This window comes from Bombyx mori, chromosome 23 (assembly GCF_030269925.1).
Source record: "Bombyx mori chromosome 23, ASM3026992v2".
Lineage (NCBI taxonomy): Eukaryota > Metazoa > Arthropoda > Insecta > Lepidoptera > Bombycidae > Bombyx > Bombyx mori.
The window spans coordinates 6,948,522-6,974,960 of NC_085129.1; the positions used below are offsets into that span (position 1 = coordinate 6,948,522).

The 26,439-nt window shown below is 35.6% G+C and overlaps 2 protein-coding genes across 3 annotated transcripts in view; both read right to left on the minus strand.

Moving 5' to 3' along the window:
- LOC101739058 (lysine-specific histone demethylase 1A) overlaps positions 1–26,439 on the minus strand; it is a 359,897-nt gene that overhangs the window by 150,873 nt on the left and 182,585 nt on the right. The window lies entirely within an intron of this gene.
- Positions 13,632–18,768, minus strand: LOC134201073 (uncharacterized). The gene is made up of 2 exons (XM_062675174.1): positions 18,577–18,768; positions 13,632–17,170 (listed from the first exon to the last, which is right to left on the minus strand). The coding sequence occupies exon 2, from the start codon at positions 16,707–16,709 to the stop codon at positions 13,896–13,898; it is 2,814 nt and encodes a 937-aa protein (XP_062531158.1). The 5' UTR covers positions 16,710–17,170; positions 18,577–18,768; the 3' UTR covers positions 13,632–13,895.

The following is a 26,439-nucleotide window of genomic DNA, read 5'->3' on the forward strand; positions in this document are numbered from 1 at the left end:
ATAAGCTCACAGCCCCCCTGGTGTTAAGTGGTTACTGGAGTTCATAGACATCTACAACGTAAATGCGCCACCTTGAAATATACGTTCTAAGGTCTCAGTATACTTACAACGGCTGCCCCACTATTGCTGTACTATGCCCTATTACTGTACAGTCGTAAAAATGAGCAAAATAATAGGAGTGGTATTATGCATTATTTAATGCATTTAATTAATGCATTATTTTCTCAATAATTCTAGCACTTCGGCATAAACAGAGTGCTTGTCGTATATAACATAGGTAACATATACATATAAATAATGGAAACAAAAATACAGTATATATTACGAACAATAAGCATCCGAATATTATGTACGCAATATTCGTAGGAAACGTAACCTTATATTTGACGGGATAATGCTGATTTTGATTATTTACAAAGTAACCTATGATTCCATATTACTTTATTATTTTTATGCATTACAAGGGACTTAGCAAATGATTTAAAATGTCGTTATTTGCGCCTATATTACGTTATTCACTAAAGACATCTTACTTGGAAATTCAACTCCAAAATCTAACAAAGTATAGAAAATTGCGATGATTTTTTTACTTCATATTAGTTCAGGTGTGAACTGTATGAACGCCGGACTATAATAGGTTGAATGTTTACACAAGTTATGAGTTACGGATCATGTTTCTGTGCGAATAAAGCGTTATGCAACTTGTTTACTTAGGATAACTTACGTAAGCTATATCATATTTTACAAGAACTTGCGCATTTTATAACGTACGTTTGAAACTTCAGTTGTAGTATTTTGTAGTTGAAATACATTTTTCATATACACTTTTATTAGAAAAAGTTTTAACTTACATTTGTCTTAATGTTTTATAAAATGCCTATTATTTATATACGAAATGTTTACCGTCAAATTTCGCGTTAATTATGAATTATATTATTCGCAATACTTTACACTTTTGATTGCCGCTGCCGCGAAATTATCCAGTAGGCATTTTTGTTTAGTACTAATCTAAAAAAATATTGGTCTCTATTTATGTATGTTTAATAATCTCTGTAATTTTCGATGCTACTTGGTATTATTATTTTAACTTGTGCGTTGACTACATCTGGGACATTAGTTCTTCAGACAGGCAGTATTAATAATTAACTGAAATGATTCTCTGACAAGGTCATAGTAGGGAATGGTTAATATTATAACGTGGGGTAGTGCGGTCCATATACATCTTAGGATTAGGCGGTATGGTGCGCGCTGTCCCGGCATTCCACGGAGTGCAGGGGCGGTGCGCGGCCGCCACTTACCTACTTTTAAGTTAGATTACCTAAGTTAGGTTAACTAGGTTAATTTAGGCTAACAAAAAACCTCCGAACCCCGGCCGTCGAGCCGGGGTTCGGAGGAGGGCGTTTGTCCAGCTCCAGCCCCTATGAGGAGGCAGTCTCCTCCCGGTGATGGTCACGGGGCGACCTAAGGGGGTTGAGGCTGCGCCGCACGCTACCGTCACTCTAGCGCGCTGGCACCAGGAGGACGGGACGGCGCGTCGGCGGCTGCGGACTGCGATGCGGTCCGCATTTTCGTCGTCGCTGTCGTCGCCGAACATACTGTTGAAGAGCAACCCGGTCGGCGGTGTATCGCGTTCCGACCCGGCAGGCTGGTTCTGGCCCAGCGGGGTATCCCGGAACACCAGCGGCACCGCCCGGGCGGCCTGGTAGGGCCGCCGTACCGCGGAGACCGACGTCGTTGGTCGTCGACTATCGCCTCGACGACCCGTCGGTCGGGCGTCCTCGGGGTGGCGCCGCGTGTCTGGTTGTAGTGTTGACCGCGGGAACCCCCCTACTCTGAACGGGTTCTGACCCCGGACGGAGATCGGACGTCGGGTGTAAGAGTGCAGGGGAGTCGTTTAGTGGGTGGGCCCTAAAATCCTTGGGCCCGCGATCTGCTCTCAACACCTGCAGATCGTTGAGTCTCACATACCCCGCGCGCCCCCTAGGCGCGGGGACCTCGTAGGAGGTTCGGCCCCCGGCCCGAAAAAAAAAAAAAAAAAAAAAGGCTAACAAAAAAAGGCTAAGATAGAAATTCTAAAAGGAGAAGTGAGAAGAGAAGAAGAAAAGAAGAAGCACCAACATCCCACCCAAAAACGTTTATAAGCCCCAGGCAGAGGGGGTCGCCACAAGACCCGCCCCGCGCTCCCGCAAGGGGACACGACGACCCGACAGAGGTCCATGTACCACTATGCATCGTTTTATTAGTTTTGTAGAGCGTCAAATCTCTTAACAATAATAAAGTCCACAGTCCCATCCCACGGCTTGCATCGGGGCCGCCCACACTGCACAGTGACTCGCCACGAAACGAACGAGTGGAATAGTTTTCAATAAACCATTGATTTATTCAAAGTGTTTTCATATTCCCAGCCGACATCATTCCGGAATGCGTATCTCCTACTTCGGACCGGTCTACAGAAACAATTATAGATATCTGCTTGTTGTGATGGCGTTTAGTTTTAATAGTGTGCTTTTTGTTACTTTTTATAGTGCTTTCATGGTTATTTGAAACATTATTTATTTGCGACAGTTAGAAATCGCAACTACATATACTATAAGAACTGTATTATATTCTTATCTGTGTTCTTCTCCTTCGGTAGTAGCTTTAATGGGTAAAATAGAAAGTAGACTATCTGTAAATAAACAAAGAACAATTTTAAGTAAAAGTCTAACTAAAACAACGTCTTAAAGTTATTAAATTTTTATTGCCTACAAATGTTGACAAACAGCTACTTAATTTCTCAGATAGTATTTTCCTTATCGTTTTTGACTGAGCACGTAAATTCCATAAAATATAACAATAAAAAACGAATGAGGGAATGCTCCGTTTCATTTTATTTCTATGAAATATCTTAAAATGTTCATTGTATCATAATATAGGTACGAAAAGTCGTTGAATCCAACAGATTGTACATAAAAAGCTTCAGTTTTTTTAAAGTTGCAATTCCAATCCAACCAACAAGCCGTTAAAGGGGCAGAACAAAACGTTCGTGCCGTTATTCCGTGTTTCCTTAAGACCCAAGTAATTCAGAATAAGCGTCTTCAATAGGCTATAACGAGGCAAATAAGTCCAAGAATGTTTAGAGAAAGGGGTCGTAATCTTATATCATCGTCGCGCCGGACAAAATGTCGAACGTTTCAAATGAAATCCAATGACAATTGGCAATATAATTATTGCTTATGTCTCTACTGAAAATGATGTTTCGAAGTTATTTCTTTGGGTTTTACCTCAAATCTACAATTTCCGTCCTTGATCTTCAAATCACACGATTTTCATGTGATATTTTTCTTATACAAGCTTCTGTTTAAAATTGTTACAACACCATTGAGGTAAATCACCTCATTTTAAAATATTGAAGCCGTTGTGGCTTAACGGATAAGATGTTCGGTGCATTCGCATGTAGCGATGCCACCAACGGTGTTCGAATCCCGCAGGCGGGTACCAATTTTTCTAATGACATACGTAGTTAACAATTGTTCACGATTTACTTCTACGGTGAAGGAATAACACCGTGTAATAAAAATCAAACCTGCAAAATTATAAATTGATATCGGATGGGCCGTAAACTCGTGCACCCATCTAAGCAATTAAAAAAAAACCATCAACAATTTACCTTAACTTTACCTAAAAAAATATCGAAGGTAATGAAGATAAGTCCCAGCGGTTGTTGAGGCATGTCGGCACGATCGACAGTGGCAGGTGCCCTCGGTCACGTGCTCCTCGGCTTAATGACAAAACATTTTTGGAACAACCCGACTGAACTATTAGCCAGCCACAAAACACAGCCTAGATTTAAATGGAAATTTCATTGAAACAATTGCACTAGTTTTGCTGTTTGCTTTCAACGAAACGTGATGTACCTAATTAATCCCTTACTCGTTTTTCATAACTCAACGAGTACCTTTTTTTAATCTTACGAACACTGATAACCAATTGAATAAATATCACATATGTTTTGAATCTGCGTTATGCATATACGAATTGAAAAAAACTAGTTGAAATACGTCCATTCTTTTGTATCCGCGATAATGATGTCTTTTACAACATTACATTGATGGCCCACATTAGAAGATGCCTATGTACAACAGTGGAGGCATATAGGCACATTACAGTAAAAACAATCGGATCTTTTGGACCGAAGTTCCTTATGGCACGATGCGGAGGGGTACCCTCCGGGAATAAGCCGTCCGTAACGTAAGATTTTTATTATTTATGTATAGTCTTAGCATGATGGCTATACAGTATGTAATGTATAGTCTACGTGATGACGGTTATTATTATTATTCATATAAATAGCTGTTCCGTTGTATATTATTATTATATATATTTTTAAAATCATTGTGAATAAAATAAATTTGATAAATTTGTAATTTGGTTTTTTTTATTTAATTTTAAATTTAAAATTAATTAATTTTAATTTTAATTTTAAATTTAATTATTAATAAAATTAATATTTTTATAATAAGGAACTTCGTAGGAGTGGGTGATATAAATCGTATATAGATTCAATATCTATATATCGCAGCAATATCGTTGAATCCGATATCGCCCCGCACGAAATCTATATATCGATATCAGCCGATACACGATATTGCTCGATGTGATGCACATCGCGATATCGTACCGATTCGTTAATATCAGCAATATTCGTTTGGTTCGTATCGAATCGGCCAGAGTGAGTGAGCGCACGATAGAGATATCATGTGATGAATGAAAAGAAACAGGCATTATCCATACAATTGTAAACCTTATATTTAAGTCCATATGTCTGTAGATTATTCTTAGCGTATCAGCAGGATACAATTAAGGAAAGAAGTTTCAACTTTCGACCCTAACTTGAATGCAGTATAGCCTATTTGCATCGTTGAATTTAGTTTCACGCGCTTTGACCTTGAACTAGAATTTTTGGACAAGTGTTTATAAATACTTAAAAGTTTTTTGTGTTTGATTTTTAAAGTACACATTTTTCTATTTTTAGTTGAATCCAAATAATTGAGTTTATTTCTTGTGTTTGTATTAAACTTTTGAAATCCACACTCTTTTGGTATATTTTGTAATTTTAAATTAAGACACAAAATACTAAAAACTGAAAATAATGTAGCCAGTCCTAAGCCTGGTAAAAGCATGAAGGAAAGTTTTTTTTGATATTTTTATTTTCATGTTCTTTTTATTACTTTAAGATCATATTATAAATTGATATCAGAAAACCAACCGTATAACGTTGACTTAAATCTATATCTACTACGATATTATATCAGCGTATCGTTTCAAATCTCAAATATCATGAATCGAGAAAATCTACTAGCATCCATCAATATATAGATTCAGAAAATATATAGATTCAATATCCGATATTGATCCTCGATATATAGATACGATTTGATACGCGGCAAAACCGATATTACCCACTCCTAGAACTTCGTTCCTATCCGGTGTCCCACGACACCACACATCTTTTTTAAAATATTGACAAATAATTTATAGGAATTTGTTAAATACTCCTGATTTCTTCTTAAAATATATTGACATTTTTACGCAGATAACAAAATGTCAAAGAACAATAGACAATATTGTTTGGGTTTACTTTTACGAAGTAATCCAAGCGAATGATGCTCTGGCATCTCGGCAACGACGTAAAGATAGTAATTATACGCCAGAGTAAACTTAAGATAATTTTGTGAAACAACAAAAGACGCCTCGAAGCTAAAATCGACTAAAGACTTAGATGTTTCGAAAGCATTTTGTAATAAAGCAAAAAGAGATTCCGCTAATTCTCATTCTGTACAGATAAGCTTTTTTGAAGACACAGAGGGTTAAAATAAATGATATAGGTATGGTTTTATGTGCGCCGAAAAATTATTTTGTAAAATTCTAATTTAGGCCGTTAACAATATTTTTTTGGCCGTGGCAGTAAACGGAATTCTTTCTTGTCTGACGGAAATTACTTAACGTCGCACTGCTGAGAGCGTTTCGAGCCTAGAGATCTTTTCTATTTAAATATCTTTCTGACTCTTGCACGGGCTAACCATGCGGTCTATTTTTGCGCGAAACAATAATGCATTTCGGTATAAAGGGTAGGACAATTTCTATTCTAATGCAATCGTGAGTTAGACCTTCATCTCTTAATATGTACTCTCACTCTGTAGTTTATATCAGTTCAGTATTCGCTCATGCGTTTTATACAGCCAAAGTAGAAAACTATTCGGTTTGATTACTTATATGGTAGGCCCTACTGTTGTGAGATAAGCCTTAAGACATAAGTTAAGAGTCTCAATTGTATCAATGACTATTCCCCTCGTGAAACTGAATGGCATTACTGCTTCGTGGGAGAAATAGGCAGGATGGAGGTACTTACTTACCTTACAAAGCAGGTCTACAATATACCCTACCACCAGTAAATTCTGGCTGGCGATCACAGTACGCTAATAGAATATTTGGTTATTAAAATACTTAAGACTTTTGATATATTCGCCTTTTACTACATGAGAAAAAATTATGGTGGTACTGTTTTAGACTGAATAAATTTCAAAATGTTGGATTAAGTTTTTCGAAATGGCTCAGTTGAGATGCTTAAACATACTTAACGATATTTTATTAAAGTTGAGAACAAAGGATAAGAATCAGCTGTGTTTCTATATTTGTACTATACAACTTTGAATTTGTGATATCCGATTCAAGGCTTAATTTCTACGTTCTCTAACCGTAAGCCTACCGACTTAGTCTCGACTAAGTAAGTTAGGATTGAAACGATATACATTACGTAACTGTTCCATTTAAAGTTCAAACTCAGCTTCTCCTTCAACAACACAGATTTTATATTCTTAAGCCTTGTATTATAACTAGCAATACGCCCTCGCTTCGCTTTGGAAACATTAATTTTTATTATTAATAGCTGAGTCCCGCGATGTAACCCGCGGTTATTGTCGTACTGCGGGTGACGCCGCGGGGCGAAGCTAGTCTAAAAAACGTAGCCTAAGTTAATACTTATATCATCAGCTACCTATTAGTGAAAGTCTCATCAAAAAAGGTCCAACCGTTCCAGAGATTAGCCGGAACAGACAGACAGACAGACAAAAATTGTAAAAAATGTTATTTTGGTGTATGTATCGTATATATATTCATATGCATGCATGTAGTAAAAAGCGGCTATTTCAATATTACAAACAGACACACCAATTATATTTATATGTATAGATGTAATTTTCAACCACTTTACAAACTAGTTATTTTGCCTTTTATCGAAGCTTTATGTTATTTGCATTGTGAGAACTAACCATTGTTAGATACAAAATAATAAATACCCAACCTCTAAAAACTGTTTTGTGACAATATCTCTTGAATTAGTTGGTTGTGTGGGTCGACTTAAAATTGCAAGCACCCCCCGACTATCACCAGGATCGACCAGGTAGGATCACCAACCAATATTTCCTGGTGTCAGAGCGTTTATTATGTTCGTAAGGGTTGTACTACTACTACTTCCTCCCTATCTTGCGACGAAGCGGTCATACGTTCCGGTATAAAGAAACATCCATTACATAATACAAATTAGAATTCTACGTCATGTCTGAAGGTGGGTGGCGGCATTCATGTATTGTTTTTCCATGGAATCCAGGAACCACTTTCACCGTTTACACCGTTCAACCAAGGACGCAATAAAGAAACAAATAAATAAGGAAATTTTTGGGCATATATGAGCAGCACGCAGTTTGAAATTATTATTTTTTAATTGCTACGATGGGTGGACTACCGCGCAGCTCACCTGGTTTTAAGTGGTCACCGGAGTGTAAGTAGACACCAACAACTTAAATGCCACCACCCACCTTGAGACATGAGTTCCAACTGTTCCAAGTCTCAGTTTTTCTGTACATGGGCTGCCCCACTCTTCAAACCGAAACGCATTACTGTTTCACGGCACAAATAGGCAGGTTGTCAGCACTTACACACTACATACATTGTTAAATATAAATTAAATTAAATTAAATCTATATAGGTATGTAATTATATTATAAAAATGGATTGCTGTTCGTTAGTCTCGCTAAAACTCGGGAACGGCTGGACCGATTTGGCTAATTTTGGTCTTGAATTATTTGTGGAAGTCCGGAGAAGGTTTAAAAGGTAGATAAATATGAAAATGCTCAGAAATAATAAAAATAAAATTTGTTTTTCCTTTGATGTGTCCCCCGTCGGACGGATTCCTTTTGTTTGTTTTAAATTTATTTTATACAAAAGTTTAGGTCTTTCATTTATCGATTGAGGCACTACGAAGTCTGCCGGGTCAGCTAGTAAATAAATAAAATGGCATAAATAGTATCCCGCACTTTAGACATCAGTGCGTGATCTCTTCGCTACAAAAGAGCAGGGTGGTGAACCAACCAAAGTGAACTCACAGCATTTTTTGTATAACTTGTACAGCTGTCGATATTAAATTCAGTTCTAAATTTGAAAGAATTTTATAGTTTGGCCCGCGCTGCACCATAAACAATAAATAAAGTAAACAAAGAACAGTCAGAGTTTCATTTAATCGTCTATCCTACTCGCGCTCATCGTGAAGTGAGCCGTGAGACAGACCAAACGCAATTTAACTTTAAGTTATTGAAGTCGTACTTTTAATAGTGGGGCGAAAGAAAAGGTTCCGGTAGTCGTTTGCACAGTCCGTATTAATCATATCGTCTACGCCTACGGGGCGGGGCCAAGACTTATTAATTCAACTCGAATTTACACCCAAGGACATTGACTCATCATCATCGAAAGATGTTAGATGAATCGTTTATGCTCATCGTGTGAGAATTTCGTTGTTTTATAGTCGTATGTCAATTTATCAAACAACTGTTATTTCGTATTAGAGTGCGGATATTTTTTTTGTTATTAATATCAATCAATTCTCGTTTAGATAAAACAAATTAATATTGTTATGAATGGGAAATTATTAATTCGTTTTTTCATCAGTTCGATTACTTACAGTTCCTGACAAATTATTTTCATCATAGCATGGTTATGATCAAAATAATTTGGTTTTGTAAAAACCTACCTGATGGGAAGTAGTCAACGTTATTAATGGCTATGAATAATGTCATAGGTATATAAAGCAGTCGCAGCCTCTCACGGAAGATTGTACAACATTTATTTATTCGTTATGGAAATATGTAGGTATACGTATAAAAGGTTTCACATAAGCAAAAGTACAAATTCTAAAAGTCCAAAACACGTATATATATTGTACTTTCAGTGTACGAGTCAAAGATCAGCAAGCGAAGTTAGCTGCTTCTTCATAATAACACTGACACTTTACAAAACTAGCAAAAGTCCGAACATTACTTATGCGAGTATTGATTGAATGTTGGTCAAGATGTCGCAATAGATAGACACGCGAAGCGGTTGCTCTCGTATTATTAAGCCTTTTTTGGTGGCGCTACGACAGTTGATACAGCAACCCCCACCTCTTCCCAGTTGAGCTCATAAGTTTACCAACGAACGTGGTGTAAGACGTAAAGCCCTCCGAAAAACCACCAATCGTTCCGTGCCAAACGAAAAAAAAAACGTTCTACTCTAAAATGCCTTACAATCAATCTTTGTTGTGGATGTTAGATTCTAGAGAGAAGTTAGGACGTGAATTGAAAAAAGGTGAACATTCTTTGATTGCATTTATTGTGTGATTGTTATAAAATGCAATCACATAACACTATACATATTTCTCCGCCGCAACCGCAAATTTTCGGAATCTTTTCGAGAGTTAAATAAGCACTTCGCTCGTATAAATATTAAAGGAGCTGCATCTTTCACCGAGCAATAACAAATAGGGTGGCTGGTTAATGATTTATCGGGTGGCCGACGTACTAAATGGGCCTTAGTAAGATGCGGTACCAGCTACCGTAACAAGTCAGCAGCCTGATAATTATAACTAGGCGTAAAGTCGCTGAGCAAGTGAACCTTTCGTTGGCTAACGAGTACAAATACGCGTCGATAGTAAACGAACCGTCATAGTTAAGATTAAATGAAATAATTTTAACAAAATACACTTTAAGGATTAAATAAGTTATTCTAAAACTTTAGACGAGAATAGATCAAAACGATTATAATAAATAATAAAGTCGTCGTGGCCTAAAGGATAAGACGTCCGGTGCATTCGTATCTAGTGATGCACCGGTGTTCGAATCCCGCAGACGGGTACCAATTTTTCTAATGAAATCGTACATAACAAATGTTCACGATTGACTTCCACGGCGAAGGAATAACATCGTGTAATAAAAATCAAACCCGCAAAATTATATTTGCGTTATTACTGGTGGTAGGACCTGTTGTGAGTCCGCACGGGTAGATATCACCACCCTGCCTATTTCTGCCGTGAAGCAGTAATGCGTTTCGGTTTGAAGGGTGGGGCAGCCGTTGTAACTAGGTATACTGAGACCTTAGAACTTATATCTCAAGGTGGGTGGCGCATTTACGTTGTAGATGTCTATAGGCTCCAGTAGCCATTTAACAACCACGTGGACTGTGAGCTCGTTCACCCATCTAAGCAATAAAAAAAAACTTGTTTCAAATATGCAAAACTAAACAATAAACGTTTAAGATTTAACAACTACCTTACTATCTACGAATGTATCTCACTGGTCAATAGTTTTACCATTATACTTGTACTTCACGAGGCTAGCTACAAAGTTAATAGCTCATTTTCAAGTACGTTTTACTTTTGTATTTTTATAAGGCAACATATCAATGGTTCGAAAGAAAAATGGTCAAAATAAAATCCTAACAACACACATGGAAGCAAATGACGTGTTAGTACAGTGAGTTACCGAATCAATAAATAATACGGGACCGACTAAAACAGGGGTCATAAAGCCGACCATACATCATAACGACACAGGTTTAAACCGCGAACACTACATCATCTTCACAAACGTACTTTTCGGAGTGATTTTTTTTATGCCCTGTTATAAAGTCAAACAATAAAGTAACATTTCTGTCTTACATAAATATTGCTTTTCGATTCTTTAGTGGGTGATAAAAAAATATTAGGTCCCGATCACGTTGCGAGACTTTTAGGAAATTCTTGTATATTACTATTACTAGATAATATTTACGTACAGTATACATATGTCTTTTGGCTAATGATACTATATTTTCAAACCATAGAAGTCATACAATTTTAATGGAAACCAAATTAATTTAAAATTAATGAGGTGGACCAAAAAGCTGGTCAAAATAACTAGTAGAGACTGGATGCGAAAGGCAAGATACTATAAAGAATGGAGTGCATATGAAAATACCCACACTCAGCATTGGGTGGACACGAGATGAAGACGAACAAGAAGGAATTAATTTACAATTTATTTTTTTACACGTAGTACAAATACTATACTGAACATTCAGTATGTATCGTTTATTTATCATCGGTCGAAAACTGGTACTGTCCGAACGAAGATTCGATCGAATCGATCACAGTCACATGCCTAAAATAATGCTCCGTCAAGCGAAGCGGGCTATGGTGCTCGTCAGGCCAGCGAACCACTCCTTATGTAGATTAGGGAACCGCCAACAAACATCCCTGTCGTGCCCCGCTGTGCACGTAATGTAGGTACACAATCAAATGTGTAATTCGCTTACCATTGCTATGAAACATTCATTACTTTTTGTCAATACGCGACTAAGTGGAAGCATAACTTACAGTTGAGAGCTATCTTTCTTTCTTTAATGTAGATGTTGTAATTTGGCGAGCTTATAGATAGTCATGGACCTGTCATATCTGACCCAGGCGACGCAAATCCGCCGTCGCTGGAAACATGTCTTTTCGGATCCCCCAAATGCATCCTCGGTGTTTTTAGGCTCTTCAATCACCGGTCAACGTCCTCATCGAACTCGTCCATTAGAGTTCGATGAGCGAAAAAACCCAAAGGAACAACCCACTGAAATTCTCGCTGGATCTTCTCAGTGGGTCGTGATTCCCATCCGGTGTAGTAGATTCTGCGAATCAATACTCTTGATAGAAGCTAGTGTTAGCAAATTCTCGGAAGTTGAGCCCATCATCTACCCGTCCACGTGTAGCTGAAATAGCACCTTAGGCTACCAGCGAAAAGATAGGAATGGACTTGTTGAATTTTTTTGTTATTGGGAGCGTCACAATTTATACAACGAATAAAGAAAACACAATATGTTGTTTCATAATTCACTAATGATTGTTTTGGTTCAAATTCCTATTTATTTCCATCTATGTTGCACTCACATATCTCTTTCAGCTAGAAAATGAAAAATCAGTAAAAATACTTCAATCAATTCATTCATATTGAAGTTTATATAAATTCATTTTAACTATCAAGTAAGATCACGATTTACCACCCAATGTATCGATATAATACGAACATTTATTCTTAGGGAGCAATGTATGGGAAAACAATGGCACCTGAAACGCGTATCAAACAATCAAGAACCATATGAGCATCACAAAGACGACGGATTAGAAAGCGAGAACAGACTGCCTCATGGGTTTAAATTAGATATGTAAATATTTTTCAATTCAAATAGCATTTCAGTTTCAACATGATTAATGTCTACGGATTTCTCACTCGGACACATCTTTAACCAAACCATCAAACAAATGACTTTGCAATTGGTAAGATATCAAACATATCTGATAAGGATTTCAATGCATATCTAGAGAGGGTAATTGTTCTCAACATTTCAATATCTTAATAGCAATTCACGACAAAATATAAGTGATTGCTTTCAAAAAGTATGAATACCCATAAAGATTTTAATTAATCCATCCTTTTAAATCCTATTAAACTTTATCCGGTCACGTATAGATAAAATTAATTGTTGTGATATGAAAAGCGCAGCGTAAAAACCAACAAGTGAAGATCATTCTTAAAAACTCAAAGCCTTATTATGAACAATCTGAAGGTGAATCGGTGCCCGCACTCGAGTGATATTTCCGACAGGGACCGAGGGGCGCATGCGTTTAATGAAATCAAAAGGATTAAGAGCATCTGCCTGCTTGTTATTCAAATCGATTGGGAGCTCGTTTATCATTTAAAATAAGCTACTGCTTAGATAAATGCGGGGTGTGGTTCATGTATAACAAAGGAAGCGGTTCTCAGTAGCCCAATTAACTAACCAGTTATTAATGAAAATGAGAATCAGAATGAATATGAAAAGGGCTTTATGTGGTTTAGATAAAAATATTATAATTTATATTGGTATACAAAGGTTTAATATTAACGATATTAATCGAAACGAAATAACGTTGGTTTACAAAATTAAAGCATGAATAGAATTCGAACATAATGAAAACGAGAGCAATTACTGCGATCGTAGTGACAACACTCGTCTGTGCAAACATTAACAACGACAACAATTCAGTTCCCTAAGCGAGTCCAAATTAGAAATGATTACGAAGCATCCTAGCAAATGAATACCGAATGCGAACAGCTTCAGTAGCAAAAAGAGACATCTCCGGAGTCGCACCATGAGGACTCGTGTTTTCTCAAAGCAAACAACTCAACAGCCGAGAGGACGGAACAAATTACGATTGCATTGTCGAGGTGTTTAGAAAATTGAGGAACAATCCTACCATGTTAAATCTCTGATATCAAATCAAATCAAATCAAATCAAAAAATTTTTATTCAACATAAATGAAAGTACATACTTGTTGAACGTCAAAAGAACTACCGCCAATTCACAAGAACTAGCCTCCGTCCTGAGAAGAATTGGCAAGAAACTCAGCGGGCATGTCTTTTTTTTTACATATAGAATTATTATTTATTTATTTTTTAATATTATTATTTTTTTAAATATGAATTTTTTACACTGAGTATTATAACGTAACAATTACTACAATATTGAAATGCCTGGAGCGAGCAACTCATTCCCACTTTGTGCAATCTTCTAGATAATCATTGACTTTATAGTAAGCTTTATTGCACAGATGTTCTTTAATAGTTTTCTTAAACCTATGTATATGTAGGTTCTGAACATCATGTGGGATTTTGTTGTACAGGCGCACAGACAAACACCCGAATGAATTTCGTATCTTATGTAACCTACTCATCGGCACAACAAGCTTGTGTTTGTTCCTAGTATTTCTATTATGTATGTCCGACTGTTTAGGAAACTCCTCAATATGTTTACGAACATACATCAAATTTTCAAAAATGTACTGGGATGGCATAGTGAGAACTTTAATTTCTTTAAATTTCTCCCTCAGGGATTCCCTTGAGTGCATGTTATAAATAGCACGTAGAGCTCTTTTCTGCAGAATAAATATCATTTCTACACCGGCCGCATTGCCCCATAGCAAAATGCCATAGGACATGACACTGTGGAAGTAACTAAAGTAAACTAAACGAGCCGTGTCCGCGTTTGTTAACATTCTAATTTTTTTTACTGCGTATGCTGCAGAGCTGAGCTTACTCGCCAATTTATGAATATGAGGTCCCCACTGCAGTTTGGAGTCCACTGTTATACCAAGAAATACGGTTGACTCAACAAGCTCCAATGATTCCTCAGAAACAATTACATCACTATCCACTTGTCTCACATTTAAAGATGGTTTAATACATTTTAAAGTAAATTTAATACATTTAGTTTTCTTACTATTCAATAATAGGTTATTGATACGGAACCAATGAACCACACACGAAATCGCATCATTCACTTCGTCATAGACTTGTAGTTGTCGTTTAATTTTAAATAATAAAGATGTATCATCTGCGAATAATACGACCTCGTGTCGGGACTCAATAAAACTAGGTAAATCGTTTATATATATTAGAAATAAAAAAGGACCCAAAATGGAACCCTGAGGTACACCCATTTTCAACAAGGTGCCTGAAGATCTATTACCTTTCACATCTACTGTTTGTATCCGTCCTGATAAATAGGAAGTAATAAGTTCCAATGCACCATCCCTAATACCATAGTGATGTAGTTTCCTCACCAATGTTTCATGTTCAACACAGTCAAATGCTTTGGATAAGTCACAGAAAATTCCAAGACAATCATGCGATTCCTCCCAAGATTTAAAAATATTTTTGACTAGATAAGCACCTGCATCAGTTGTAGAGCGACCCCTGGTAAACCCGAATTGTTTATTATGAAGCAGGTTATTTGAATTAAAATGTTCTAAAAGTTGGGTCAAAATAATTTTTTCAAAAATTTTACTCAACGTAGGGAGTACTGAAATAGGTCTATAGTTAGAGGGGTCATCAGTACTACCAGATTTAAAAAGAGGAATCACTTTACTATGTTTCATTAAGTCAGGAAATACACCACACCTAATACAATCATTAAAAATACTAACAAGATGAGGAGCAATAATGTCTATTACAGACTTCAAAATCTTTACTGATATTCCCCACAAGTCAGCTGTATTTTTTACATTAAGGCTATTAAAACTTTTTATTATACTGCTTAAATTAATTTCCTTAAATTTAAAAATTTCATTACATTTGTTGACATGTTTATGCAATAATATTTCAGCTGCTGTGGGGGATGAATTTAGAGAAGTGGTAGTTGAAACTGGAATGTCAGAGAAAAACTTTTCAAAAGCATTAGCCACATCTTCATGACTAGTTACCAATTTATCATCTATTTTTAATGAGAATTCTTGGTGGCTATTTCTGACTTTTCCACTTTCTCTACCAATGATGTTCCAAGTCATCTTTATCTTGTCAGGGGCATTTTTTATTAAATCACTTAAATGTAAAGATTTTGCCGCTAAACAAACTTTTCTAAATAGTTTTGAATAGTTCCTGACATATTGATGAAATGTTTCATCATTATTATAAGCTTTTTCAGAGTACAGATCATATAACTTTTTTCTACTTTTGTACACTCCGGTGGTGGCCCACTCGCTGAACACTGTTTTGTTTTTTAATGTTACAGTTTTAGGAATAAATATATCAGTAAAGACCAAATTAATTCTCTGAAACATATTCTGGTATGATAAATTTGGGTTTTTGTTATAAATAATTTCTGAATGTTCTTGCTTAATATTATTTCTAAACTTCTCAATTCGTTTTTTATTAATAGGAACAATCACAAGAGTATTTTTATCTTTAGAATTCATATTAGATTCAAAAGACAGAAATTGTCCACTATGGTCTGATGTTAACTGATTAATAATTTTTTTGTTAGTCGGTGTTACATTTGTAAATATGTTATCTAAACATGTTGCCGATGTGGTCGTTGTCCTAGTAGGCTCTAAAAATAAGTTTGGGAGGTTATATGACTTTAACAGTGTTCTGAATCTAATAGTGGTATTTGTGTTTTCTAAAAGATTAATATTAAAATCACCACATACCAAAATTTGTTTATTAGAGACAGAAAGCTTTAGCAATACATTTTCCAAAATATTTTCAAAAGAATCATATAACGCATCAGGAGGTCTGTAGACGCAGACAACGATGAGGTGCTCAAGCTCAACACAGGAAATTTCAATAATTCTCTCAACAGAGAGGGCCACTACATCCTTTCGTTCCTTACATTTCAAACATTTACTAACGAGAATCAGTGAGCCACCGCGAATAGCGTTCTCTCTGCAGAAGGAACTTGACAACTGGTGATCATTAAAATTAAACAATAATTCATAGTTTCTAAACCAGTGCTCAGTGACACAGAATACATTAATATTATGCATATTTAAAAACATTTCAATTTCTAGCTCTTTACCCATCATCCCTTGTAAATTTTGATGCACCAAATTTAATATGTTAATAATTGAAACGTTAACGTCTTTTGATGGGTATAATCTAGTTGGTGTATTAATTGATTTGTAATTGCAAGAGTGTGACTCCTTTGTCTTACTAATTAATTTAAATTGGAAGCAGATTCCAAAGTCTTATAACATGTCATATTTTTTTCCTGCTCAATAGAAGCAGGTATTTTTTTAGCTAAATTTATAGCTAGGAAATTGTGTATAAAATAGTGTAGCGATGTTGCTACTTGTCTAAAATTTTTATTCGTTAATTTAAATATTTCATTTTTTGATGTCCTTAAATATCTAAATTTTATTATATTATTTAAGTCTATTAATTTAAATGCATATTTTTTGGATGTCAAGATGCAGTTATTATTGTCAAAAGCATTATAAATTGCATTATTAATATTAAATCTAATTTTATTTTCTGTCGGCAAGTCCTGCAAGTAAGGAAAGGTGAACATAATAATTTTTTTTATATTTAACATATTAACTTGTTCAACATAATGCAAAATTTGTTTTTGGTTAACGTTTTCTCTCCTCCCTAACATAATTATTATGACTGTGTTTAGACAATGTGTGGTATTTAAAATCTTATCAAATATTTGTGCTGGATTAGCACCTGGCATACAGTAATTAATCACATGTTGTCCAAAACAAAGGTCATGTAATGCCACACCCATTTGTTTCCCCAGCTCATCACTAAAAATTTTAATTTTAATTTTGTCTTCTCTAGAAACTTGTGAAGATGCAGTAGTAGGTAGACAGATAGGTGCTGCCCTCATAATATCATTGCTTTGAGACTCTAGCACTGAAAGAATAGACACATTATGTTTTTGAATTTCAACATGTGGTAGCTCCTGACAACCCGATGCAGAGCATTTACATTCAGCGTACTGCATTGTCAAAGAGTCAAAACGCTGTTGATTATAATTACAAGTATCAATTAAATTGTCCATTGCCAACACATGCTCACTAATGTCCCTCTGTGCTAGTTCATAGTTTAATGTAATGTTCTCTAAACTTGACTTTAAATTGTTTATTTGTGTAGATAAACATTCTATTTCTTCCATGTGTTTGTGATGAATTTGTTGACTCTGTTCAGTCAATACAGCTACCTGGTGTGAAAGTGAAGTTCTCTGCTTGCAAATGAACTTGATGTATTCCTGAGACTTGTAATTCCTCAATTTCCGTTGAGTCTTATATATTAATTTATTAATTTTAACATATTTCCTAAGTTTATTTTTACTTAAAACTAACTGGGAGCGCTCTGAGGTCTCTGCATCACTACCAGTCAGATCAATAGTAGTTATGTCAAAATTCAAGGCAGTATCTACAGCAACCAAAGAGGGTTCGCTCTGAACCAGTTCCGAATATAAGCTCTGAGGCTGCTGTTCCTTAAGTTTACATAACTCTGACCGCAAGTCAGAAATACAATCATCAGCCTCAGCCAATTTATGTCTCAACTCAGCGGTGATTTTCAATGAATCACAAAATTCATCACTGCATTGAGAAAAGGTGTTAATCGTATCCTGCAACTTCTGATTGATCTCAAGAGCTTCACTGTGTTCAATGAAGAGCTGAGACAATTGTTTTTTAAGGTCAGTATTCTTAGAGATGACTGACAGCATCTCCTCTTCATTTTGTTCACTTTCTTGTAAAAGTATATCATATTTTTCGCGAGTATTTTTTAATTGTTCTAAAGCAATACGAAGCTGTTCATCAACCTGACGAGATTTGATGCTGCGAGTCATCATTTTAAAATAAATTACAATACAATATGTAAAGAAAATTTACGAAGTTGCCGGTCAGATTACCCTCAAATTACAAAATATTACACACTCACCAAGCAAAATTACAATTAAATAACGTTTTAAAGCACTATTTATAATTTTACTTATTTATACACCTTTAACACTACTTTGATATGTTTTAATGATATTATGAAGTGTTAGTTTATTTTTAATTAATTTATTTACGGGAGCAGAGAAATCGAACCGAACACAACCGAACCTACCGACCAAAAAAAAATGTTCTCAAGTAATAAATACAATAGAAAGTAATAATTAATTGCGTACTGCGGTAGATACCTACTTTCCTCTAATTACGGTGTCGCTCTTCGTAATTTTTCGATCCGGTACGCGTTCGAATTTCAACAATATTACACTATGATAATGTCTTTAGAGAAATCGTATGACGAGGGGATGAATAAATCTCTCTTAATTGGAACGAGTCGCACCGTGCGACAACATAATGTGAACGCTTTGTTGCCGGCCGTACATTCTTCGTGCTGGATTGAATACAACGAATCACTTGAGCTAATGACGATGGAAACTTTTGACATTCAGTATGGATCAACGGGCTTATACAGAGTAAGAAGTCAATTCAATAACCCCGTGAAGGCTATGTGACAGCAAAAATTCATCTCCTTATACGGCAGTTATTCTTGATGAGATTTTCAGTCATAAATTGAGAATATCTGAAGTCTACTAACCAGGGCTTTCGTTTTGTGAGCACTCGCTTGTAAAACTGCTTACTTTATTGCTTCACCGCTCCGGAAATACGAAGTTCGCTGCATTTGGCAGAGTGACTTTGCTAGGCAGCGGCTTGTTTAACTACCATTTCTCTCACGTTTCACGATTTAAAATCTACTTAATTTTTCTTTTCTTTGAAATAAATTTCCAGGTTCCAGGACCAAAGGAAGGTGATGAATTTACAATCGGTCACAATGTTTGATCACAGAAACCTCAAGAAACGGTGACGCATAGATTAAAGGGTTGAGAAGTCGATCGTACGATAAGAACTCGCTCTAGAGAAATACAAACTAGTTTTAATTTGAAATGCCCAACCCAAAAAGAGGACGGCGTTGTAAAACACAGGATGAGGCTATTGTTAAATATTTTATCGTCGAGAGAGAAAGTAGATATCGTTTGATTAATCTGTTTTCCATTTAAATGAGACATCGTATAAGTCGGCACTGTAATTGTTACAAACTTTTCTGATGTTAACGAAAACTATATTTGTTTTATATAATATAATGTCGACAGGAGACCTTAGAAAGCATTATACATAAAAAAAAAACGTTAGGTATATAAACAAAAGTTGGTTTTGACCAGAAATCGATTTCAATCCAAATTAAAACATTCATACAGATGCATAAAGACACAGAAACTCATAATAATTCATTATGTAATTTTACATTAAGCTCTTGATCTATACGTAACCCAGGGGAACGTCAGTAACGCTCGGATGGACCAAATGCAAAAGAAAATAAAAAAGGGCCGTCCGTCTAGATATGCCGGCGGCAAATCGCTCGGCAAACATTAGCTAAGCGCGCGTGAAATTGTCTGTACCAGCTAGCCGGCCACTGTCCGTTTTGCATACATTATTTTAAGAACCCAGCGTCTTATATATTATGACCACTAGAAAACCACTGTTCGTTCTGTGTGAAATGAAACTTAGAAAAAAAAACGGTGGTTAGTACAACATTCAAATGTCGACGTATAACAAACATAATCGTCCTTGACCACGGGAACAATATAAAAAAAAACACGTGTGGCACTCGGGAACTGCCGCGGTAAAGCTATTGCATAGTATTTTTTATCAACTTATGCAATCATAATTAGACAATAATAAAATGAGACCACGCTATATTTATAAACATTAACAAAAGCAAAACATTAACTGTTCTCTTCACACTCATAAGCTAGACCGCGCGAGAGAAAGATGTGCAGACTTTTCATGACAAACACTACACAAGCGCAACGTGTGAATGTTATTGAATGGTAGGCGGAGTGGGGGTTGCTAGGTTTTATTTTCGTTACCGAATTTCTTGATTCGGTCGCCTCGCTCAAAGCCTATGCAATAACTTAAAAAGCGAAAAGCTATGCAATAACTTAAAAAAACCTTGCAAGTTCGCTTCACGTACAACCTACACACTAGTCAATTATATACTTTTTTTTAAAAGTTCATTACAATAAAAAGCACAGAACAGAAAGTAAAATATTGTAATGCAACAAACTGAATTGAAACACAAAACACAAAATATTACTAAAGGACTAAAGGCTACTACTACTTAAATACTATAATATCGATAATAATATCGACCATAAAAAGTCCATAACCAGCAACGGTCGACCGAAACGCACCAACATTACGTTCTTATTCAATAAGGTTAGCTTTTTATATTGACGATTCCTACTACAAGAACCTTTGTTGTTTTTAAATTGACTGAATCTGAACACGATTAAACGTTTTTAAACAATGACGTATATAATACTCAGAAGAATTACTCGTACAATATTATAATTGGATTGGGATAACACCGAAAAATAGTTACGATAAGTGAAACGGCTTTAACTTTTAACTGCTTTTATTTTTTCTTTCAAGCTAATTTAAACGAGTGAGAAACTTGTTTATGGGTGAAATCTACATTTTTAATTTAAGCTGTTACATCTATTGCCTGTACATATTTAATTTGGAGTGAATGCTTGGTATTCCATACCAAAATCCAGCTTTGAATGTAATGGAATACGTAGTTAACACACATACATGAATGACTTCCGCGATGAAGGAATAATGAAGGATCGTGTAACAAAGTCAAACCCGCAAAAATTTAATTCGCCTAATAATTCGCGTGGGTGATAATTCCTCTTGTACGCCCGCACGGGTAAGTATCAACCCATTTGATCATAAGTGATCACAGTCGTTCATGTATTGTAATCACTGGGCAATGCAAGTATACTGAGGAGACAAAAGGTAGTTCAAGACTTGGATTTAAATACTAGATTACTTTAAAATGAGCGAAAACTGAGAAGATGGTTTTCCCAGAGAGAAAGTTACTGTAAACTTCTAACGGCAGCAGTGACTAAATTTACGTATGATTATTACGATGAATATAAATGACCTAATTGAATAAAACAAAACTTCACAAAGTACTTCGAATCTTGTCATTATGTAATCAAAAACCACTTTGTTATTAATCACAGAGACGTCACGGTAGAAATATAAACATCACATCGTTTGAAACATCATGATTTGCCTTAAGGGTAAACACGAAACCGAAACATTAAATTTTGTGTAGCCGAAAAAGAAATTATGTTAGTACTGGAGTGAAAGTAATACATATGTACGTACAGTGTATTTAAGGACAAAATGAAAAAAGATAGAAAAAACGCACCTTAATTTTAAGCGTTAATCATTTGTTGTTACTTGATATTATATTGACATTTCTTCTATTCTTTTTGAAATGACATGAGATTTGTTAGACATTCATACTCGTATTAATATTTCAACAATTATTACTGTATTATTAGTTAAATTTGAGTTTCAAAGTATGTTTTCATTAGGTATTCTTTTCTTCTTTAATTATTGTATTCCATCTTCGAGCTGATGAATTGCGAATGTTATGTACGCCATTATTGACACATGCATCAGGCCATAAATTAAATGGTTTAAGTTATTTTCAATGGTAAATGTTTGTGATGTGGCTGTACTTTTTTTTTAAATAAATAAATAAATACAGTACGAAAAAAGGGAATGCTTTGGACTTTCTAAATTTTGTCAAAAACTGAAGTTGATTAGTTTAACGGGTAGTCACGCAAAATACGCAAATACGCTTGAAGTAAAAATCACATATCAAAGAGATATCAACAACAAAAAATGTCGGGCGTCCGTAAAAGGAATTTCTGGAAGCCAATACCGATCGCTTGTACGAAATCGAGAAGCGTTCCTTTCAATCCTTTGTCGCAGCCGTTTGATTAAAGTAAAGGGGCCGCAATCACATGCGGAGAGGTTTTGCTTTAGAGGAAGTATCGCATTTACAAACGGCACACCGACTGCATTGTGACCGGGAAGAGTTCTAGTCGAAGGCAATTGAAGCCGGATATCGCGCAACGACGTTCACTTGTTCGCGACACTCGATATCACACGACACACCCAAGATAAATTGAATAAGCAGAGACAAATTCTTTTAGGTGTACAAAAGAGGTGCGTTGTAACGATCTGTAGGTATATAACAATGTAGATTAACCAATAATTTTATCTATATTATCTAAAGTGCAAAGTAAAAATTGTTATTTGAAGAGATTAAATCCTTACAGTATGTATAGTGAGCTACACGGAAAAGATAATAAAAATCAACTTTACGTGTATAATCGAAAGCTGACTTTTATGTGATTTTCTACACGATAAAATCGGATGTAAAATACAATCTTGCATGTGTATTCGAACATAAATCGCGATGGACTCGAAAAACCACTTAAAAGATTTAGTTAACAAAACCCACGCTCACTAAAATCGGAAAAAATATTTCACGCAAAAAGTCAACATGAACGGGTGGGTAATTCATCGGAGTACGGCACTCAGATCATTAACGAAGTGAGGATTTACGATCACGCGAGGGCTAGCGAAGGCGACGGGAGACGAAGCAAAGGTGAGACCCATCAGAGATGCAAGTAATTAAATCCTTAAACGAGTGTATAACAAGAATGTGTTTTTAAGCGTCTGCGTCCAAGGCTGGTCGAAGCCGACCGCGACATTTATTTACGATGAGTTTTCGCGGCGGGGGATACTGCGCCTAATTTCTTGGCGCGACGCGGTCTCGCGCGATTTATATAAAATAAAATTCTTTTGTCAAACTCCCCGCTGCGCTACATCGATAATGTGCCAATGGGCCTAGATTGGAACCATCTCATTCCGATTAAACTACAAAACACCTTGCAATTCAGCTCGTTAATTTAATGGCATTGTAACCATTGAAATATTTCTTCATTAGTTTGTAAAAGCTATTTAACTGCCCTGGAATTAAAACAGAGACGTATGAATCAAATGATATGACGTGTCAATGATTATGCATAGCTAAATTGTATTAAGAAATGAATTTTATTATATGAATTTAAAAAAAAGTATGAAAACATTATAACTTGTGTACATTACTGGCCGTATGTACAATGTGACGCATGCGCATGTGTATGTATCTTATATTTTTATCTTATATCTTATATTTTTCAAATGCAAGGGCGTTCATAAGTTTCGAGTTCAGGCAGAAGAAGTATTTACTCATTTTCTATTTAGTCATCGATAGCAGTGGAGCACAGAAGTAATTTTGTGGTAAGTGGTTATCACCAGTTATAAACGTTGACCATAGATAATGACGTTGACATGGACCCGGCCAAGTCCCCCCACGCACCACAAATACGTAGAAAAGGCACAGTATTTATAGGAAAAAACCAACAACAATATGTCACGTCTCCTCATTAAAATAGTGTGATATTATGAAACTTTATTTCGACTATATAATCGATTCGCGTCCTGAAATAATTAAGCGTGCGTGCCTTTCCCAATCGAATACTGTCAAACTTAATCGATTCTCGCGTCAAACTGAACTGCCGCAGGTGACGTGTGCAAGCTTGAGATCATTCATCATTCACGACTGCAAGTTCCTTGAAGAGCGAAAATTTCGCTCGTTCAAGATAACAATACTGGTGTGTGGGAAGATATAATTTTGAACAAAGTGTAGGTCGGAAGTAGCGTTATGCGTAGGCTTTCTCGTAGGTTTATAGGCATTTTACAATTCATTCTCAAAAGTTAAATACTAAATCTGGTATGCACAGATATCATAGATAGTAAAGTATCGGATTACAATTATCGTATCAAACTTTTAGATCGGAAGGGTTTTAGGGTCTCGATAAGGTCCGACAGCTGCGCTCAGACGAAAAGACCACTTTTAATGAGACCGGTTGATTCAGAATGTGAGAATACTGCCGCTCGACATTTTGATGTTCCCGTCAACATCCAAAAAGTTATTTTAATGTCTACTGTGTACTAAAAATCCTAAATAAAACACGTAGCATTTCTTGGGAACATATAGTACAAAAATGTAGAATTAGAAGATATCATCTAATTCTATGTCACAGACCGTGTTTATTCTTGGTGATTACAACAACAAAAGACGCCCTCTAACGTCGTATTTATGACAACGCGAACAATGCTGTCACCAGTTGAAACGAGTCGAGTGCAATCATTTTGAAGAATGTACGTGCCTTTGTACAAATATTGGTGGAACGCGCAAAACCATCAGCGTTGACCCCTGCTAGGTGTCAAAAGTTGGTGTGAGCAATTGACACGAAGCTAGAGGCACGCGTGAGAATATTCGAAGAAATATCTCTTCAGTTTATTCTAGTGCCAGCAATGAATCATTTCGTTAACGGTTACTTTCAACACTTGGGATAATCGAAAGGTCTATGGCGACCTCACTTGGATCAATTTACATAATTACCACTTTGACATCCAAGTTGTACATTACAAATATTTCAAAGTAAATCAATATCGAAGATTGCTAAGAATCTTATTTAGTTAAAGATTTATTTTGAGAACAATATGTCAGAGCAATGGTTCGATAATTTTACTATAACTATATTTAACTGCTTCAATATTTAAATTTCGAAGTTCAAATAACAAGACCGCCTTTAAATTCATTCATTAATGTAGAAAAGACAGTATTTAACAGTATATACAGTTCATGAGTATTTACTAACGAGGAAAAGAATGAACAAAATAATTTTAGTATATTATAACTAATCAACAGTTAAAGAAATTAATTTTATAATGTTAATTTGCATAAACATTTATGCGTCTGACATATTTAATTTCAACAACTCATAAATGATTTTCCTTAGACTATCAAATTAACAATTTAAAACTAATAACTCACAGGTTATCGATTGATATTTATCAACTGTCAATAGCAAAACTCTGCGACTACGTTTTACGTTCAAATACTACTCCATCACAATTATATTTACAATCAATCTTTGTTAAATACAGAAGAAACTAGTCGTGAAAAAAAATATGCGAATCCAACCAAAACTGTTAAAGCATCAGAAAAATACAGAATTAAATAAAACACATGGTTAGTGTTTGTCATAGCAGTTTTATTCGAAGCTTAAGCAGATATTTGTAAGAAAAACGTGAATATAAAAAAATTACTCTTCTTCATACTCATTTATGAGATTTATAACATTATTAATAGTTCATATCAAGTGTTAATTTAACACCATAAAAGATGTCCTGTCCGATAACTATGGACGACGAGCCATAAAGAGACACAAGTAAACCAGTAAGCCCGCACACGCTGACCGTCTGGTTTGTTGTGTCATAAATTAGTTATAGCCACAACATCCAGCGTTAATATAGAACACGTCCACTAAAATTCGTCTACTTTCACGAAATTTACTACTGTGTGAATCTACACAATGACGACACCAATTTTGATGCAATTTTCAGTTGAGAATCTTTGGTCTTACTTTAAGCTAAATAAACGCTTTATATCTTATCCTATCTTGTTTTGACAAGAAAAAAATGTTCGATTCTCTTCGTTAAATGGATGAATTTATAGAGGTAACGATTTCAGTTTGAAAATTGGGCACATTACCTATTTCACAATCTCATGCCCTTGAGTGGAGACGGCATAGACGGATTTGGCAGTTTTAGGACTACCTACCTATCGTCAGGGAACAGTTGGTGGGCTGGATAAGAATTTAACGAAATACTTAAGTTAGTAAAAATTACATTCTTGCCACACACTACTACACTATCGTATACTATACACTGTAAAGCAGTTCTTCGAAAAGAATAAGTTATGACCAAATACACTTTAGGTAAAAGTTTATATTTACGACAGTTCCATACAGAAGCTTGTCCTGGAAGT

Excerpts from the sequence above, each read along its gene's own strand:
- LOC134201073 (XM_062675174.1), bottom strand. The coding sequence starts at position 16,709 with ATGATGGGTAAAGAGCTAGAAATTGAAATGTTTTTAAATATGCATAAT.